The sequence below is a fragment of the Podarcis raffonei genome, chromosome 11 (genome assembly GCF_027172205.1).
Source record: "Podarcis raffonei isolate rPodRaf1 chromosome 11, rPodRaf1.pri, whole genome shotgun sequence".
In the NCBI taxonomy this organism is placed as follows: domain Eukaryota; kingdom Metazoa; phylum Chordata; class Lepidosauria; order Squamata; family Lacertidae; genus Podarcis; species Podarcis raffonei.
The window spans coordinates 47,173,530-47,193,272 of record NC_070612.1 but is presented as its reverse complement, the minus strand read 5'-3'; the positions used below and the strand labels follow the sequence as shown (position 1 = coordinate 47,193,272).

General features: G+C 39.7%; 1 protein-coding gene across 2 annotated transcripts in view; it reads right to left on the bottom strand.

Annotated features, from left to right (window-relative positions):
• SNX24 (sorting nexin 24) overlaps nucleotides 1-19,743 on the bottom strand; it is a 78,074-nt gene that overhangs the window by 17,004 nt on the left and 41,327 nt on the right. For both annotated transcript variants that reach the window (XM_053409281.1, XM_053409282.1), the window contains 2 exons: nucleotides 19,216-19,299; nucleotides 16,105-16,209 (listed from right to left, as the gene is read on the bottom strand). In XM_053409281.1, coding sequence (XP_053265256.1) covers nucleotides 16,105-16,209; nucleotides 19,216-19,299 — 189 coding nt within the window. The remainder of the gene's footprint in view (nucleotides 1-16,104; nucleotides 16,210-19,215; nucleotides 19,300-19,743) is intronic.

Here is a 19,743-nt window from a genome sequence, read left to right as displayed (position 1 = left end):
GTCAGATGGCCGAGGTATAACTTTATTACTATTACTATTATTATTAATAATAATAATAATTTTAAGATGCAGGAAGGGGATCTCTGTCAGGCAGTAGCAGTTTTAGCATGTACATTGGTACCTCGGGTTACAGATGCTTCAGGTTATAGGCGCTTCAGGTTACAGACTCTGCTAACCCAGAAACAGTACCTCAGGTTAACAACTTTGCTTCAGGGTGAGAACAGAAATCATGTGGCGGCGCAGCGGCAGCAGGAGGCCCCATTAGCTAAAGTGGTACCTCAGGTTAAGAACAGTTTCAGGTTAAGAACGGACTTCCAGAACAAATTAAGTTCTTAACCCGAGGTACCACTGTATGTTGAACTGCACTAGCCCTTTCTAGGAGAGTTTGGAGAAGGTAAGTCCCAACAAAGTAATTCAGATTGGACAGTCTGGAATTCTGAACACTATTCTCAAGAAATACCTTTTCCCCCTCATTCATGTAGGGTGTAATTACTAGCCCCGGAAATGGTTTTGGGGCATCGCCACCAGAGCCAGCCGCATCATGAAGCTAAGTGAAACAAGAAGCTTAAGGCATGGGATTTGACATTCCCCTCTTGTATATTTACTCCATTTCCCCCTGCTCCCATCAGTACATTAGACTACAATGTATTATTTCCTTTTGTAAAATGAGTGCAGTTTTCTTCCCTTTTGCACACATGCAAAGAAGGGGGGTGGCGGGTGGGAATCAACACCACACCAAAACCCACCAGCAATGAGCATGCCTAGTTACGTGCTGCTCTGTAACTATAGGAGCAAATCAATAGCAGCTGAATGCCATCTGCTTCGGGCAGCAGAACAGCACCAAAAGTGTGAGCAATGCATCTTCCCTTATTGAAAGGTTATTTTATGCAAGTAAACAATTCATCGTCTTCTTGCACGCTTGATGCTCATTTACCACTTTTGATCAATAAAATATGCAAAACAACAAAAAAATTGAATCCTAAGAGTAGTTCTGATGCCAGTGTGATAGCTAATCAATATTCAGGTCTCCACTCTTAAGAAGGCGAGTGGAGGGGAGCACTTGGCTTTATACAAATCCACAAATTTAAGGAAGTGCCTCTTGCTGTTTCTAAAAACAAGCTCGCTTAGAAAACCAAAGCTTTTATTTATGCTAAACAGAGGGATTAATAATGAGGACTCACTGTTCTAACTGCACAGTTCCCTGAATACAAGAAAGTTTCAGGTAGATACAGTTTTTCTACTAAAAATCAAGCTGTGATGGGATTTTCCTTTACTATGTGCTCTTCCAGTCAGACCACAAGCTGCCTTATTGCATTAGGCCTCCTGGCAATTGATTCAAGTAAAATTATTCTTGTCCAACAATGAAAACTACACTGCTTGATAGAGGTCTTGGAATAAAACTGCTTCTTCAAGTAAAGCTAGGGTTGCTAGAACTTGTTTTCAAAGCAACCCTTTTCCCTGTCATACTCCAACCCAGCTAGCATTATGTTCTTATGCTAAACTAAACTCAGTTAAGCATGAGCACCTGAAACCTAAATAAGCCTGTTTGGGGAGAAGTTCCCATTGAGTTCAATGGCATTCAATTACAGTAAAGTGAGTTTATCTCATGAAACAAATTATATTCATGATTATATTACGAAACAAAAAACGTTCAACCATCTACTAGAAGATATATGATAAATTTATAACGGATGCTCCTAGATTTCCAATATTTCTTTGGACTTTCTTTGGTAAATTTGGTATATTTCTTTGGTAAATTAACTTGTATAAAATCAAGGTGAATAGAGTTAACCATACTGTTTTTTCTTTATGGCTCAGCGCACACTGCCCTACTTTTTAAACTCCTCAAACAAGCCTTCAACGAGGCTTTTGAGCACTTGGTCTTGAAAATCCAGTTCAATCCAAAATAATATATAATATTTATACCCATAAATGTGCTGCTTGTGCACTTCGTCTTCCAATGAAATCTACTTACTAGAAAACAGACTTCTTGAAATCTTTACTGTATTTATAGGAAATGTTGGTTAATAATCAGTTGCAATACTTCCACATGAATGTAGTCATTTGGGAACTGCTCATGCCTTACAAATTGCATCAGCCCGCTTTCATTTGATCGCATAAAACATGAACCTTAATCTAATGCTTTTTAACTACAGGCCACCTCGTTTTAAATAGACGCAAGCGCAAGCTTCAGTTTAACCATACGATTTTGATCAAATGAATAATATAGAACATGGTCATGGAGAAGTGCAGTAGTAGCTTTGAGTCAATGATCCAACTAGCAGCAAGAGTATAATTTAAAGGCAGAAATTTCCAGTGCATGCACCGTTAGCCACAGTGAACCTGTTACTACTCTAAAGGGAATTGTTTGCCTCTTATTAGATTTTCTACAGCACAGCCATAAGTGATAAATGTACTGCTGTACTCACTGTCAAGTTAATCAATGCTGCCAAAGTTTTGTTGACCTAACAGTAATCCATAAAGTGAGCGGCATTTTCTCTATCCATATGACATCTCAGTCCACAGTGGGATAGGAATCTTACAGCAGCCTTGTAAAAAGAAAATCAGACTGAAATAAGGAAGGAGGGAGAAAAAAGAAATAAGGAGGACACTTTCAAAATTCTGCTTTTAAAGGAACAGGATTCTTTGCCTGCTTGAGGAAAAGAAACTCAGAAACAAGACTCAGTTTGAGGGTTTAAATGCTAGCAAATTGATAACTTCACAGCTTATAGAACCTGGGTGTCTCTTTTTTGTTGTTGGCTTGCTTGTGAAAGCTCCAGGCATTTCCAGCAGAATAGCTGTGCATGAAGTATTTTTGTCTACAGTTCAGTGTTCCAGCTCAAACACCGAACAGTGAGCAATAATAAGAAAGCTTGACTTCTGTTGTTACAGATTGGAGTAATTCAGTCCATGTGAAAGGAATGAACACTTCAAACACCAGACACAGAAAACTCCCCCACAGCCACCCCCACCCCGGTCATCAAACAGGAAACATCTAACAATGGAGAAGCCTTCGCCATAAAGAATTGCTGCTCTGCCTTCACTAGCAATTATAGGCATATGAAATATGAATTGCAATTGATTTTTCTCCTAGGGGTCACTTGGCTCCATGTTTTATGCGCTCTAGGCATTTATTTGGGTGGCAAACATGACACGTTTTTATAGAAGGAACTGAGCAATGTAATCCTTGCTCAATCAAAGGTACTTCATTGTAGTGCCTTTTCCCTGACACTTGTCCCTCCCTAATTCACGTGTGTGGGATTTCTTAATAAAGGCAGGGAAAATGAAATTGGCAATTTAAAAGGCCAACACAAGGCAGACATTCAACACTTACTAACCCTTTCTGCACTGATGACAAATGGTAGAAGCCTGACAACTGCATATTACAGAGACTTGCAGCTTTATTCTGACATCATTCCATTCTTCATTATATAGATGCTGTGTGCGCTCAACAAAATAAATGAAAGGAAACTGTGTATTTATATGCTTCATAAAATTGATTGAGGAATTAACGATTAATTGAGTCAACCTCTCACATTAAAACTAGTTTCGCATACTGAATATTTTCTGCCCACAGATAAAAAGCAGTTTAAAATTTGAAAACTAGACAGATTATACAGTCGTTTGCTTTTGCTCCGTGGTTGGTATATGCTAAGCATACACATGATCTGGACACTTTCTCTTCCTATTTCACTGGAGTTGAAATTAGAAGGCCAATACTGGTTTTGTTCAGTAATTATGATTTATTGTTCTTCAATGTAGCATTCATCTGGTTGCTAGCATGAGCAGTATTCAGGGATAATGAGCTCAGTCCAACAGCACCTGAAGGGCACCACTTTCTCTATCCCTCTGCCAAACCACAGTTTTGAGTTTTCAAACATGAAACCACAAACAATGGTTTAGAACTGCTTGTCTGATTCCTTTTTCTATCATCTTAGCACTCAGCTTCATAAGTTCACTCTGGTGTAGCAGATTCTGGAGGCACAGAGGATGGCCCCATCTCATCTTATGCCAAACCATAGTTAGCATCAACCATGGATTGCCAGTTCAAACCATGGTTTCTGATTAACTATCTAATTGAAAACCATGGTTTGTTAATTCAGACATAATGATAAATCATATTTAAGCTTCCTTTACTTGCAATCATTTGAGCTGAGGTACTGTATCATGGCATAAATTGAACAGGACATATTCATATCCCAAGAAGGGAATACTTGAAAATCAGTTGGTAATAACTATTGCCACTATAATAACTATTACAACTATAACTGTTGTAAGCAGAAACACAACAAATTTTGTTGAAAAGCAGGACATATAGATACAGTTCAAAGCAAAGACTTAAGTAAGCTGAGCCTTACTGTTTTATAAAGGCAAACGGGGTGTGTGTGTGTGCGTCTTTTTTAAAAAAAACCCCAGATACAAGTTTTTGGAGTTGTCTAATTTTAAGCATTTTTATGTCTATGAGTTGAACTTCTTGAACAGAATGCTTCACTAGCTAATTTGTGTGATGTATGCTTCTAAAAACACTAAGAAATGTGCATGTAAAATAGGCAATAATATACTTTTTCTTTGTAGTACTTCACTGTACTATGTTGTCATTTGTTACCAGAAAATCTTGTAAACACGTTTTTGTCCCCCCCCCCCCAAATTGCAGCTCAGAGTTCACTTGTTACTTTGGGAATATATAAGTTAAGTATTCTGTTAATTTATTTGCTACAAATGCCATGCTATATCATTGGACAGTTTGTCCATAGTACATGGCTATGGGTAACACTCCATCATTCTAACTGGCGTTGATTACCTCAGACGTGGTCCAGCTTCCCACATGCTGAGTCCAAGTTCATTGCTTCAGAACAGAGCTTTGTTGGAAAGTCAGTTGGTGTTTTCAGATTGTGCCTTTGAGCTGAAATAGGATGAGGAGTAACCACTATATTCCAACAGTTTAACCCCAGGCATGATAAAAAGCCGCCTGTAGAAGCATCATGTGTCAATATTGATATTTTAATAAGCTTTTCACTTATTTAGAAAGCTGTGAAGCCACTGCTACTCAACTCACAATATAAAAGTAATGTGAGATCACTGATTTGTGATTTATGGCTCTGGACTTCATTCTCAGATTAGTTAGATGCTTTTGGTTGGCACTTATCTGTTGCATCATGTGCATGGAATTTGATCTCAAAGTCAGGACAGGAGATGAAACAATCTAGTATTTTTTTCTGCCTTGCTATATCCAAGTTAGTTCACCTTTATCAATTGCACAAAGGGCTCTTTTAGTCTAGCGTTATGATTTCAGCAATAGTCAGTCAGATGTTGCTGGCTGGTTACTCGCAAGCAGAATGTAAAAAAGACAACCTCCCTCAGTTACTTGCCTCGGCTTACGCTATGTAAATATCATGAGCATGGATGCTTTATTTAGCTATTATGGCCAATACTTATTCATGGACCTATGGTCTATAATTTCATCCAATTAAACACACATATAAAAACACACCATAATATATATGGTACCCAAAATAAATATTAGAGCTACATTGAATGCCCACATAGAACAGAAATGGAGAACCTGTAGCCTTCCAGATGTTGAAACAAAATAAAAAAAATTCCTTCCAGTAGCACCTTAGACCAACTAAGTTTGTTATTGGTATGAGCTTTTGTGTGCATGCACACTTCTTCAGAGTCTTCCTCCAGATATTGTTGGACTACAACTCCCCATCAGCCCTTGCCAGAATAAGAATGTTAGGATTTGTAGTCATAGGAGCCAAATCCTAGCGGCCGAGGGGTCCCTTTGGTCCCCCAATAAAATATTTGAGGTGGCCGCACCCAAAGTTGATGAGCATTGCCATTTAAATGGTGTGCGCACGCTGCATCTTGTGATCGATTATGTAGGGTGGAGCTTAGGTAAAGGGGGACCCCTGACCATTAGGTCCAGTCGTGACCGACTCTGGGGTTGTGGCGCTCATCTCGCTTTACTGGTTGAGGGAGCTGGCGTACAGCTTCTGGGTCATGTGGCCAGCATGACTAAGCCACTTCTGGCGAACCAGAGCAGCGCACAGAAACGCCGTTTACCTTCCCGCCAGAGCGGTACCTATTTATCTACTTGCACTTTGACGTGCTTTTGAACTGCTAGGTTGGCAGGAGCAGGGACCAAGCAACAGGAGCTCACCCCGTCACGGGGATTCGAACTGCCGACCTTCTGATCCGCAAGTACTAGGCTCTGTGGTTTAACCCACAGCGCCACCCACGTCCCTTAGGGTGGAGCCTACCTCCTCCCAATTTTTTTTTATACAAGTTGGTATCTCTGTTTGTAGTACAAAGACATCTGGAGTGCAATGAGTTCCCCACCTCTGACTCCCTATGCATATTGAAAAAGAAAGGGGGGTGAGAAAACCTTTAGTGATTTCTTGTCCGAGACATTCTTTTCCATTTTCTGTCAGCATATCTAAATAACTCCTCTGATGTGTATGGTAAGGAGGACAACCTCCCCTAACCTGATGCCCTTCAGAGGTTTTGAACTACAATTCCCATCAAGCGCAGCCAGCCAATGGCCAATGGTCAGGGATGATAAGAACTGTAGTTCCAAACACCTGGAGGCACCAGGTGGGGGAAGGCTGTCCTATATTATCATATCAAGCAGATAAACGTTGAAATCCTCAAACTACCTCTGCTGTAATACTGCCACTGAAGACCATTACTGAGGATGGTCAACAAAGAGGTTTGCCCAAAGCTCATGCAAAGCACACACTGGAGAAGCAGAAAATTGAACCCAGGTCTCTCGAGTGTTTTGCTGACTAGGGTAATGAGATGGCAAGGGCTAAAATGCTTCTAATCCAAGAAATAATTTATTTTATGTCAAATTTGTAGCCATTGACAGCATTGGCTTTGTCTGACTTTTCTACTAAGCCTTGAATTAATTGCTCTCAATTAATCTGTTCCAGTCTTTGATAGCTTATTTATCAGACAGGGAAAGATAGATTTAATGGTGCTTGCTTGAAACAGATTCTTTAATTGGAAACACCAGAGTGTTTAGCTCACTTTGTGTTCTAGCAATTAAGGACAATTTGGAGAAGTGTTCCCCGCTCCCACTACTATTGTCTCCTTGATTAGATTTCCAAAGCAGCAGACAAAACAAATGACAATACTACCTGGCAATATTGGTTCAAATAAAAGCCCAACAGCCAAATTACTTACTATGAGAAATGTGAGCCATCCCCATCAATTCCAGCATTGTCTTACATTTATTTCATTTTATCTTTGCCTCCTGTGCAACGCAAGGGCTACATTCCTTGCAAAATGCATGTCTACCCCGTTCTTTTCCACAATTATGTGTCCCTCCAAATAAGCCAAATCAACAGGAGAAATTATTTTTCTTGATTAAGGGCCCACATTTCTCCTGGGATGAAACAAAAGGAACAATTAATCTTTCCTTATTTGTTCTCAGAAGGACCTGCATTCTTTATGTGTACAATAGCCAGGTACCTGTGGGCAGCCAGTCGGCAGCAATTAGGCTTGAGCTGAAAATGAATGGACTCTAGTCAGAGAGCCTAATCTGTTGAGAGTTTCTACTAGAGGGCAAGGTTATGCTGGGAAAATTCCCCTGCTGTGGAAATACTGTTAAAAATTACCTCTTGACTTCAGCATAATTAACAAGGCCTGGGAATTTATATGAACTAAGTAATTGGAAAGAATTAGCAAGAGATATATACATTAATCTTCAACAGTTACAAGGTGTTTAATGAAATTAAAGCACCGGGTCTACTTCATGCTTGTTTTAGTTTATGCAAACTTTAAGAGTTTCACCTGTAGGATCAAGAACCAGGTGCAAGGCAAAAGGGGCATTGGGGATTGGGCATGTAAAAGAGAGAGAAAAAAGGGTAGTGCTCTTTTTCCTGTTGCTATACTCCTGTCAAGAATAGGACCTGGGTTTATCAACACCCAGAACATAGTTTTAACAAGTGTGAAAGGGTTTGCGGGTTAGTCACAGCTTAGGACTGCGGATTCATACAGTGAATTAACAAATCTATGGTATATCTAGATCATTCTTATAGAGCAAATGAGATTCACAGAAACTTTCAGCAGATACTGATCAGTCAAGAATGAGAAAACCCATGTCACATAAGACTTACCAAGGGAATAATTTTATTTTAAATTAGAATGACATTGCTTCTGCTTTTGAAATCTTAGGGCTTATTTCCCATCAAGTAGCTGTTTTACACTACTAAAGTGTAAAGCTCATCATTCTCCAGCCCTAAGTGCTAACCGAATAAAATTGATTATCTGGATCTGTTTCCAAACTGGTTTGGTACAGAAACCGCTTGGGTGTCCCGAGTAGACAACTTCTGCTAGGAAAATTACCGAAGGCATTTCACTGATGCTTTTCCTGGATATCTGTGTTAGGATTCTTGCTCCGTGTTTGCAGTCATGGGATTGTTTTCTATCACATGACGGTGTATGTTTTCATTCCACAGTGTGGGAAGTGATGGAGACAGGATGTTTTGTGTCACTGTGTTCCGTGATGTTGGATTATTGTCCTTTGTTTCTTTCTCTTTGCTGTCTGATGAGAAAGAGGAAGGAGCTAAGTCAGAACGCTCTGAGTGTATTATATGTAAATAAAGTAGATTAGCCAAAATGCTGAGCTATTGAGCCTGTTACGCGAACCACTAATACTCTGCTGTTCTTAAGTGTGCTAATGCCTCTTGGCATCAGTTGCTGTGATGTTCGGGCTGGAGAAAGCTTTTGAAGCTCCAGAACGACTGACCAGGAAGGAAAGAACATGCCAGTCAGGCATGTGTCTCTACCGGGGTCCTACACGAGTAGGACAATGCTAACAATCTGAGCAGCTTTTGATTTCATCGGTGAAGGTGAATTTGAGGATGGGGGCATCATTCTGCAGTGGTTTCATTTCCACTAGGCTGGTAGGTTAGAGATGGTGATGGGAAAGTGTTGTTTCACACTGTGAAACTTGTTCTACAGTATTGCAGAGCTTCTGTTTTGTTTTCAGTGCTACTTAACATCTACATGAAACTGCTGGCATGTCATGGATTTGAACGAGTGATGTTATCACAATGGTACAAGTACTGTTCCCTTTATGTAAGAACCAGATATAGCAATGGAAGTGACAATGATGTTTCATTGAGAACCATCACCACCACGAAACCATCTCACTCTTTCAGAGCAAGTTCATAGCTTGGAGATGTTGTTCAGATCCAGTGCTTTGGTGTAGCACCAGTTTCAGCAAGGGCTATAAGCTAGGGCCCCTTCCTGGACAAAGATAACCTTGACACTATCCATGCCTATCTCCATGCTTTGGTAATATCACTCCTTCTAATGCTGGACTCAGTTTGAGCATGCTGGCAGCTCTGTAGCCAAAACAAGACCAGTAAGAAACAAGAGGGATGTAAGTGCATGTTCAGGTGAATCATATGGGGTTGGAGGGAAGTGAACCTAAAACAACCCAATGAGGGCTGAGCATGCTCAGTAGTCACAGACCTTTGGGGAGCAGTCAAAAAAGCAAACTGGGGGATGGGGTTTAAAACAGAGTATCCTACACAGGGGGTGACTACATGGCTGGAGAGGCTGATTGCAAGAAGTTAAGAAGCCAACTGGCAAAACCAATACTTTTCTCCCTCACTTCCCCACTGTTTGGAATTTTTTCTTCATTTCCTCACTACTGTAAACTTTTTACTCGGCTACGCTTGGTGATGAATGGGAAACTGAAGGGGAGACAGTTGGCCAGGCAGAAAGCAGAAGCTGGCTGAGAGAGAAGACAAGGAGGCATGTGGAAGCTGAGCTGTTATCTCTGTGCATCTCTTCCTACATTGTCCTTTTTCAATCCTTCCTTTACCCAGTGGATGCCGCAGAAGAGAGACGTTGAGTAAAAAGCGATACAAGAAGAAACACATATAAAAAGTACAGAGAAGCCATCTCATTGTCAGATAGGACATTTCCTGTTTCATACAGAGAATCTATTTTTAAATGTCCCCAGGGACTGATGGGAGAGCTGTCCATAGAAATCAATTGGGAAATCCAAAATTTAAATGTAGCTGTAAACCAACTCTCAAAAAAACAACAAAGAGAATGTCTCCTGCTTTTTCTAAGTCTTATTTATTAACTTTTTTTCTAAATAGCCATGCAGTACTGCAGATCCCAAGGGGCATTTAACTGCCTCCTTAGTGCAGGTATCTATTCTATTTTGTTCCTACAAGCTCAGGAAACACACATTTCCCAGAAAGCTACTCCAGATGTTTTGGAGAGGGGCGGGGTCCTCTGGAAGAGAATGGGAGGTAACATTAGGGCTGCAGAAGGAGAATTGGTAGGAAATCCACTTTTCTGCTTCTTCTAGCAGGGAGATTCTATTAGGTTTTGGTCCTTTCCACTAGAGAATAGGCCCTTCCATTTCCAGAAGGACAAGTCTGCACCTAGCTATGAACCTGGATATATCAGAAGGCTTTAGAAATATTGCATTAAAATGTTACAATAGTTTATAAAAAGTATATAGCAATATGGGCTACAAATTGGACAATGAATGGAAATATCTACAATCCGATAAACAGTAAACTATGGATATTCTTTTTAAAAAACTGCAAGCAAAGGCTTGCACCAGACTCTAAAATGTCTGTGCTGTGAGACAAATAATAATTATTGGTGTTTTCTATAATTACCACAAGAGAGTCTCCCATCTCTAGAAGAGATACAGTTAAATATACCAAAAGCACTGGGACAGGGGAATAAACACTGGTAAAAACTTTTATTGATGCATTCTATATCAAATACCAAAGAAATGTGCGCTCTCTCTACAGAATCTAAAAACAGCTGGTAGCAACAATGATGGATTTAAGTTATTAACAGATCAAAAAAAGATGGATGGTGTTCTGCTTTTCTTAATCTACATCATCATCTAGATCTATTTAAAGATATGTGGTGCACTAACAAACTTAGTTAAGGTTTCGATAAAATCAGTAGCATAATCTGCCCCGTTACATTGAGTCTGCATTGATCAATAAAATCACTTGTACTAGGAAAGTACTGTTAAACACTGACAATCCTAGCCATTAATATTATTTAACACACTGTTCACAATCTTTAATGAGGATAAAGAACATTTTGTCTCTTTACACTTATCATACTGCCCTTTCTAGAGATCCTTATAAACACAGCACAACAGTGATTATTCAAAACTAATCGGGGTTTCAAAGGACGAAGGATGCTGAATAATTTCTTGTAGGTTTTCTGTTTGATTAATAGATGTTTTCAGTGGTTTGCTTTTAAAATAGATAAAAATGAAGTTAAATAAAATTTGCATTCATGCTTCCCAGGATGAATGTCCATTCATTTCTACCCCTCAAGAAACCTAGCTTCACAGTTCATGCACATATACCTACTAAGGTGATGAAACCACGAATTAAAATGCTTTTTACTACCACATATGGACTGTAAAAACAAGGCAATTCTACCAGAAACAAAATCAGAAATGCAAACAGAAAGAAGTAGCAAGTCTTAACAAAAAATGAATTAATAAATACAAAATTATGATTTTGAACAGATATTCCTAGATCCTGGGTGTGGTGACAGACCATGTTTAGCAAGTGCTATTGCTATTTGTTTAAAAAGGTAAAGGTAAAGGACGCCTGACAATTAAGTCCAGTTGCGAACGACTCTGGGGTTGCGGCGCTCATCTCACTTTACAGGCCGAGGGAGCTGGCGTTTGTCCGCTCCACAGACAGTTTTTCTGAGTCATGTGGCCAGCATGACTAAGCCGCTTCTGGTGCAACGGAACACCAAAGCCAGAGCAGTGCATGGAAACACCATTTACCTTCCCGCCAGAGCGGTACCTATTTTTCTACTCGCACTGGTATGCTTTCGAACTGTTAGGTTGGCAGGAGCCGGGACCGAGCAACAGGAGCTCACCCCGTTGAGGGGATTCAAAATGCTGACCTGATTATACATGTTAAAAAACACAAAAATCATGGGGAGTTGGTTGATGGCAACTGAAGGAAAGGGCTGCCCCAACAGTTGATTACAACTACTTCTCTTAAACTTGCTAGAACCTAAAACAGCTCCTTCTACTAAAGTGGATGAACAATATCTAGACAAATAAGAGGAAATACATGTCGGATCTCCTAAGCTTTGACAGTGACTGATGGGGTAACATTTCCCCCCATCTGTACCGGTATGGAGACTGGAAGGACTGTATCACCTGTCCTTACTTTTTGATAAACAAATGGCTGTAGTAACGAGGAGTAATTTTTTATCAATTATTTTTGTTGCATTTTTCTGTGTCATTTTTCTGAGAGTGGAGATCTACATATACACTGATATACTATTTTGCAACCATTACGCTTGTCTACTATAAACACATTCTGTGGGGCTGCCCTTGACACTAACTTGGACGCTTCAGCTAATGCAAAAAGCTGCTGCACATCCTCTCAAGGATACTGGAAGGCACAATGAGACACAGCCTTGGGCCTTTGGCTCAGGGATGCCTATTTGCTGTTATTCTTGGACTGAATGGGAATGTGGATGGCAAGCTAAGGTAAGTTCTTTCACTAGCAGCTTTTTCAATGCTTCCGATACATTTAATTGGCAATCTCCATATCCAGGTTATCTTTATATGTAAAATAACAGATCTGACATTTCTTAATAATTATGGTAATCATTCTTCAAGTACATATAAGGACATTTACTCATATTCTTCTCTTCCTATAACAAACTCCAACAATTCAATGTCTTTTGTTTTGTAGCTGTGTGATTTGTGCTCATACTGTATTGTGATGGCCATCAACTACAAACAATAAAATTTATTGAACTTGAATTCCCACTGTTTATTTTAGATTGTTAGAAGCTACTTGAGAACAGGGATTTGCCTATGTAACTCTACAATGAACGGTATTAACACCAAATATTTTTTCTTCTAATACTGTTAGACTTGAAAATGAAGATTGTTGGTCACCAGTGTAGGTGAAACATGATTAAAATATGTTTAATCTTAACTGTGACAAGTTTTCAGGTGCTTCTTTGAGAGACTGTGGATCTAAGATCCATACAAGTAGCAAGCAGACCATTAATATATATAAGTATAAATAATACATAGAATAAATAAAATAAAACATAGAAGTAGGAGAAATTTATAATCTGCATCTCTTCGTTTACTGCTCAAAACTTAAAAATCTGTTTTGATTACAGAGCTTTAAACAGCTTCCACAGCATTAACTGCACCAATGAATTATTTCCCTGGGTGCAGCTATATTTTTGACATTTAATTCTTTCTTGCCTAAGTTAAGAAGGTCAATCAAGTCATACAAAGTTATTGTTGCAATACATACCATACTTTATTTTTGTTTTTTTGTTTTAATTCTGTATGAGGAAGATGACTGAGAAGATATTGGAAGCAGTCATATTTTCTTCAATTCCAAAGACAACAGTTTTCACCAATAACATTCCTTCTGCATAGACCACAGAAATCCTAAGTGTGTGCTCATTATGCCAATTAGTATCTAGAAGCTTAGCAGAGGCAAACTGCTTACTCCTACAGCAGACACTTTTTATTCTAAGCTAGTACTGTTTTATCACAGCCTCTGATAGCTACACCTTATCTTAACCAAGACAGAAACCATTAGCAATGAGATTCTTCTGCTGAAAGAACTGAGATATGATCTATTATGCCAGTACTCAGAATATCAACAGACTATACAACAAGCATTCAGAGAAACAAAACAACAACATGTTCACTTCACTGTAGAACTACTGCATCTCCTAGAACCCAAATTCCTAGAAGGCTGGCAACATGATGAAATAATTTCATACATTTAAAAAGTTCCAATTTACAAGTCATTTATATATGACAAATCTGCTTTGTAATTTATCTTGCATTGCTATCCTATAGCTGCTGCAGAGCTAAATATTTCATGTTTAAGACACTGTATACTTAGGGCTGAATATATAATTTTTTTGTATCAGCATAGTATTGCTTTAGGTCAATGTTTTTTTTTTTTTACTGCTCAGAATATCACAACATGCTTTACACTAGGGCTACAATACAGATGTGAATGTGTGAGCAGCAGAGAGAACTATACTAATTGTTAAAGATTCATAATGAAATAACAAATAAGTTACTATATAGTCTCACTTCATTACCACAAAAGTTAGTCAAATAATTGGTATTAGACTCATTTTCTCTCATTATCTGGGTATACTGTTGGATACCAACAAAATAAGACCATAAATGTATTTGCATACTTTATTCTAAGATGGGGTGCCCCAACTTTTTTCCGAAGAGGGCCAGATTTGAAGAATTGAACATGCGTGAGGGCCAACCAAAGTTGTTGAGTTTTTTTTAGGGTTCAACCCCAGATTAAATTGACCGGCGGGCCGGATTAGGCCCCCAAAACGGACTTTGGACATGCCTGTTCTAAGAGATATGTAATTTGATGAATATTTGACATGTATTTTCTTTGTTCAGAATAAAGCAAAACCTTGGAAGGAGGTTCTATCTCCGACTTAACATAACAATCGGTTTATTTTTTTGTGTCAAATGCAAGTGACAATCTTCAGAAATATTGTGTTATTGAAGGAGAGATTATTATAGTTCTTACCTGTACTTCACTAGTAGATCTACGGGGGCTGAGGGGAGCAGTGTTACAACATATAAAAATATGATACAATTTAAATAGCAATAATGATCAACAGGGACGCGGGTGGCGCTGTGGGTAAAACCTCAGTGCCTAGGACTTGCCGATCGCATGGTTGGCGGTTCGAATCCCCGCGGCGGGGTGCGCTCCTGTCGTTCGGTCCCAGCGCCTGCCAACCTAGCAGTTCGAAAGCACCCCCGGGTGCAAGTAGATAAATAGGGACCGCTTACCAGCAGGAAGGTAAACGGCGTTTCCGTGTGCTGCGCTGGCTCGCCAGATGCAGCTTGTCACGCTGGCCACGTGACCCGGAAGTGTCTCCGGACAGCGCTGGCTCCCGGCCTATAGAGTGAGATGAGCGTACAACCCTAGAGTCTGTCAAGACTGGCCCGTACAGGCGGGGGTACCTTTACCTTTATAATGATCAACAACCCCATCCCTAAATCCTATACCGGTATGTTCTTCCATTCCATATATTCTTACAACACCTATTATTACTGTTTATTATATTTATACCTCACTTTTCTTCCAAGGAGCTCAAGGCTCTCCCATACATATATTTTATCTTCTCACCAGCAAGCTAGTTTAGGGTGAAAGATTGTGCCTGGAACCAGGTTACCCAGTGAGCTTCACGACCAAGCAGAGATTGAGCCAGAGTCTCCTCAGTCCCAGTCTTGCACTCTACTCATTACACTACGATGGTTCTTGACCGCCCATCTTTGAATCAATTTAATTTGCATCGCAGAGCTTTACCAAGCTCAAATATAGTACAACAGCATTACAACTATATCCCAGATAGTACAGAAGCAGTTAGCTACTACGTTAAAAGGGTAGTTTATAAATGTCTTAAACAAATAAATATAGAAGAGATAAAATGGTTGCTTGAATACAAAAGTTTGAAATAGCAAGTTGTTCACTGTGGCTGGGGAAACCCAGCCTGATGGGCAGAGTATAACAACAACAACAACAGGAGCTGTGATCTAAACTATTGAGCCTCTTGGGCTTGCCGATCAGAAGGTTGGCAGTTCAAATCCCCACGACGGGGTGAGCTCCTATTGCTCTGTCCCAGCTCCCGCCAACCTAGCAGTTTGAAAGCACGCCAGTGCAAGTAGATAAATAGATACCGCTGTGGCAGGAAGGTAAATGGTGTTTCCGTGCACTCTGGTTTCTGTCACGGTGTTTGGTCACGCCAGAAGTGAATAAGTCATGCTGGCCACATGACCCGGAAAGCTGTCTGCGGACAAACACCGGCTCCCTCGGCCTGAAAACAAGATGAACACTGCAACCCCATAATCGCCTTTGACTGGACTTTACCGTCCAGGGGTCCTTTACCTTTATACCTTATTATTATGATACTTCACTGTGTCAATATTCTGAAACAATGGATGAGCATTGATGGATTTCAGTGGGTCAGCTCAAACCATGACTAAGTCTGGATCAAACCCATAGTTCAAGGAAATAAGCACTGCTATAAGTAGCTTACCTGTAAATAAGCTTCCAAACCTTGCCGGCGCTGTTCCAGAACTTTGGGCACCCAGTTCCTTACATGCTTCGAAGGGATTTCTGGTGTTCTTATGCATTTCTTAAGCTACAAATATGAACAGAAATACATTTCTCCTAAATAACGTCCCTTTAGAAATGAAAAGGAAAGCATTCAAAGAGAGGTGAAAACAGGGAATACAAAACTAGAAAGAAACAGGAAGGAGGGCTGGGGAGACAGAAAGACAGCGAAATGAATTTTGTTATCAAAAACCATAACAGTCTACAAATAAACTGACTTTATTCCATTGCAAATGTTATTGTATACAAGATTTCTTAAAGCAAGAACTAAGCATTCTGTTATGTCAGCTAAATATTACTATGTGAACTGGCCAATCTACACACCTAATAAAATCTAAAGAATTTAGTTTAACACAGATTTTAGCTGCACTCTTGTGTATTACGTGTATAAACAAACCTTAAAAACAGTATCACTTGCTCAAAATACAATTGACTTTAGTCCCTTTCCAGGATTAGGCATTTAAAAAACAACAAATAAGCTGTGCAATACTGAACCACTCATATTTCACAGATATTTGAAGAAACAGAAAGCAAGGAACCAAGGGAATTCAACTGAAATCACAATGAAAAACACAACCAAAAAATGAAGTTCAGTAAATCTTAACTCGGATGTATATTGTGCTCTATTAGTGACCTATTCTAGGCACTGGGAAATGGTTCCAATGGAATAAGTGTAACTGTACTTCCCTTGTGGTGGCTAAATTTATAGGATTGCATACATAGCTTTTTTTTTTATTCTGTCTTCTTTCCAGCCCCCAAACCACTTTTGAATTTGGAGGACTTTAAGAAGTGGTTGGGTAGGTAAAGTTGCTTGACAAGGCCATACGAAACATGGGCTTGCACTATTATTTCAATGTGCATTAACTGTCTTCTATTAACACATTCCATCAGTGCAAGGATTTTTGCTTGCACATCAATACTTTTCCTCACCGCTCCCCATGCCCTCCCCAAACCTGCTCCAGATGGTTGGGAAAACTCCTAGGCCATATTTAGGGAGCCCACAAAGGTGGGGGAGAATGTTCTGTTGAACGAACAGAAATCCCCGTGCTGATGGAACAATGGTCTTAGCACTACACTGGATTCCACGCAATGGATTGGAAGTCTTCCCTTGTAGGAATGGCACAAGCCACACCTGTATAGGAAGAAAGGAAGAATCAGGACTGCACTCTCCAGCGTGCTCCCAGTTCTTCATCTGAACTTGAATCACCTGAGGTTCTGTGACATCAGGAGATTTACCAAAATGGATTGTCAAGGATGGGAGAGCTCCATATCTCGCCTACTAGTTAGCCACCTTGTTTAATTTGTTGTGCTTATCTTCCATTGTGTTGCTTTTATGATATGCATATGGATTTTCTTTATGTTGCTAGACACCCTTTGGATTATTTTATGATGGAAGGCCAGGATACATATGTCTTAAACAACTAACTACTGGAAGACATCTGTGCGACCTTTATCAAGTCACCCTCTCTTATCCTTAGGTCTCTCTTGTGTGTAGTAACAACCACAACTCAGGACTGCTATAAAGATGAGCCAGAGAAATATTTGTAAAGCTGAATGAGTGATTAACAAGGTTCCAAGCAGAAGCTCCTCTACGATTCAAAAGAGAAAAAGAGAAAGTGAAAAGCACTTAAGAGTGGATTTCCTATATTTGATACAAGGCGACATAGGTATTCTCTCACCTCTAAATGAATGTGATGGATGTGTGTGTGGAATTGCAAAGACAGAAACTCAAAATTGACTTTGACGTGCACACCCACAGGAGTTGAGAAATTTACATTTCATCTTTGAGCCTGAGGAGATGTCACCCTATTGAAAGCTGTGTCAACAAAAGTCTCTGCTGATAAAAAGTTTGAACATCCAAAACCATTGCTCAAGGAAGACTATACAATACAATGGCTCATACACCCACACAATTGTTCTAGGAGAGGTATTTAATAAGAAAACCAGTAAGGCAGAAAGGGAAAACCACAAAATTCCACTGAAATTCCACTGACCTCTCATAAGTGATTTTTTTGTTTGTTTGTAGTATTTCTAGTTTGGAAGAATTAAGGCACGCACCTTCTTCCTCTTACAACACATCCCCACTTCCTGATAAAATGCTATGTGAGTTGAGCACACTTTTTTAAAAAAAGTATGGTTGCATCACAGAAACATTACTGCAGGGGTGAGGAACCTCCAGACTAAATGTAGCCCTCTAGGTCTCCTCATTTGGCTTGGCAGACCATTTTTAGCAAGCCACATGGGTGAAAGGAGGATTTCAATGGAGCAATTGGGAGCTTAAAGCTCCCCAGTTGTTCGATGGATCCAGCAAAGCATGCTACTCTCTGCCTATCCTCCATCAGCTGATGGATGGAGCACAGTGCACCTTCAGTCCTCTTGAAGGTAGGGCCTTCAAAGGCATACTCCCATTCTCCATCATTCTCTGATGGGCAGATCAGAGCACATCCCCTTTCCCACTTCTCCTTCAAACTGCTGAGGTTTAAAAGAGAAACTGGGAGGAGAGGGGGGTACGTAAACCCTTTGTAAACATCCCAGCCCTGCTCTGTGAATGTGCACAAAGGGCTTTAAAACAGCCCATCCTCCTATCTGCTTCGAACAGAGGAGGTAAGATAAAGCAGAGGACATAGGACAAAGCCATCATGACTTGTAGCCATTATCCGCCATTCTTCTAATCCTATTTTTAAGCCATTCAAACTGGTGGCCATTACTACATGTTGTGGGAGTGAATTCTATCTTTTGCTTGTCTCAAATTTTCCAAAATTCAGCTTCCCCGAATAACCCTGGGATTCTAGTATTATGCAAAAGAAGAAAAACATCTCTAACTTTCTCCATCACACCATGTGCAATTTTATGCCCCTTTATCTTTACTTGCCTTTCCCCCTAAAGAGCCCTAAATATTGTATCCTTTCCTCACAGGGCTAGAAAGACAAAATAAATGAAACACAAAAGATTCAGAAACCAGAGAAATCACTTTGGAACAAGTGGAGGGAAGGTTCAAGCAGAATCACTTTAACAACTTACGTACAATATTTACCTTTTTATGAAGAGCATGAAATTCACTATACCGCTTTTCAACAAAGTGCTTTCTTCCATTCATTAGTACCTCTATCTTAAAGACCTGTAAAAACCAATGCAAGAGATTACTTTACCTGTTCAAAACCCTGTTTGCTTTGTGATGGGTTTAAAGGAAAGAATTACTGAAGCTGATTTGTTCCCTCCCCCCAAACACAAGACACTCAGGAGATACTGAGGTGTAGCCACTGATTAATGAGTCTGCTGGTTAAATCCCCTGCTAACCAGTGGGCTCCACAAACACATCCAAGGACAATTAAGATTTGTGAGGCTTAAAATACTTCCACTATACAATCAACCTAGTAGAAGCGCTTTTATATATATATATATATATATATATATATATATATATAGCAAAACAACTCAAGAATATCTGGGTCTTTCAGTGATGTGCTATATAGTACATCAACAACCTTACACACATACAATTCAGTGATAGTGGTAGCATGTCTTGTGGAACACATAAAATATAAATGCAAAGATTATACTG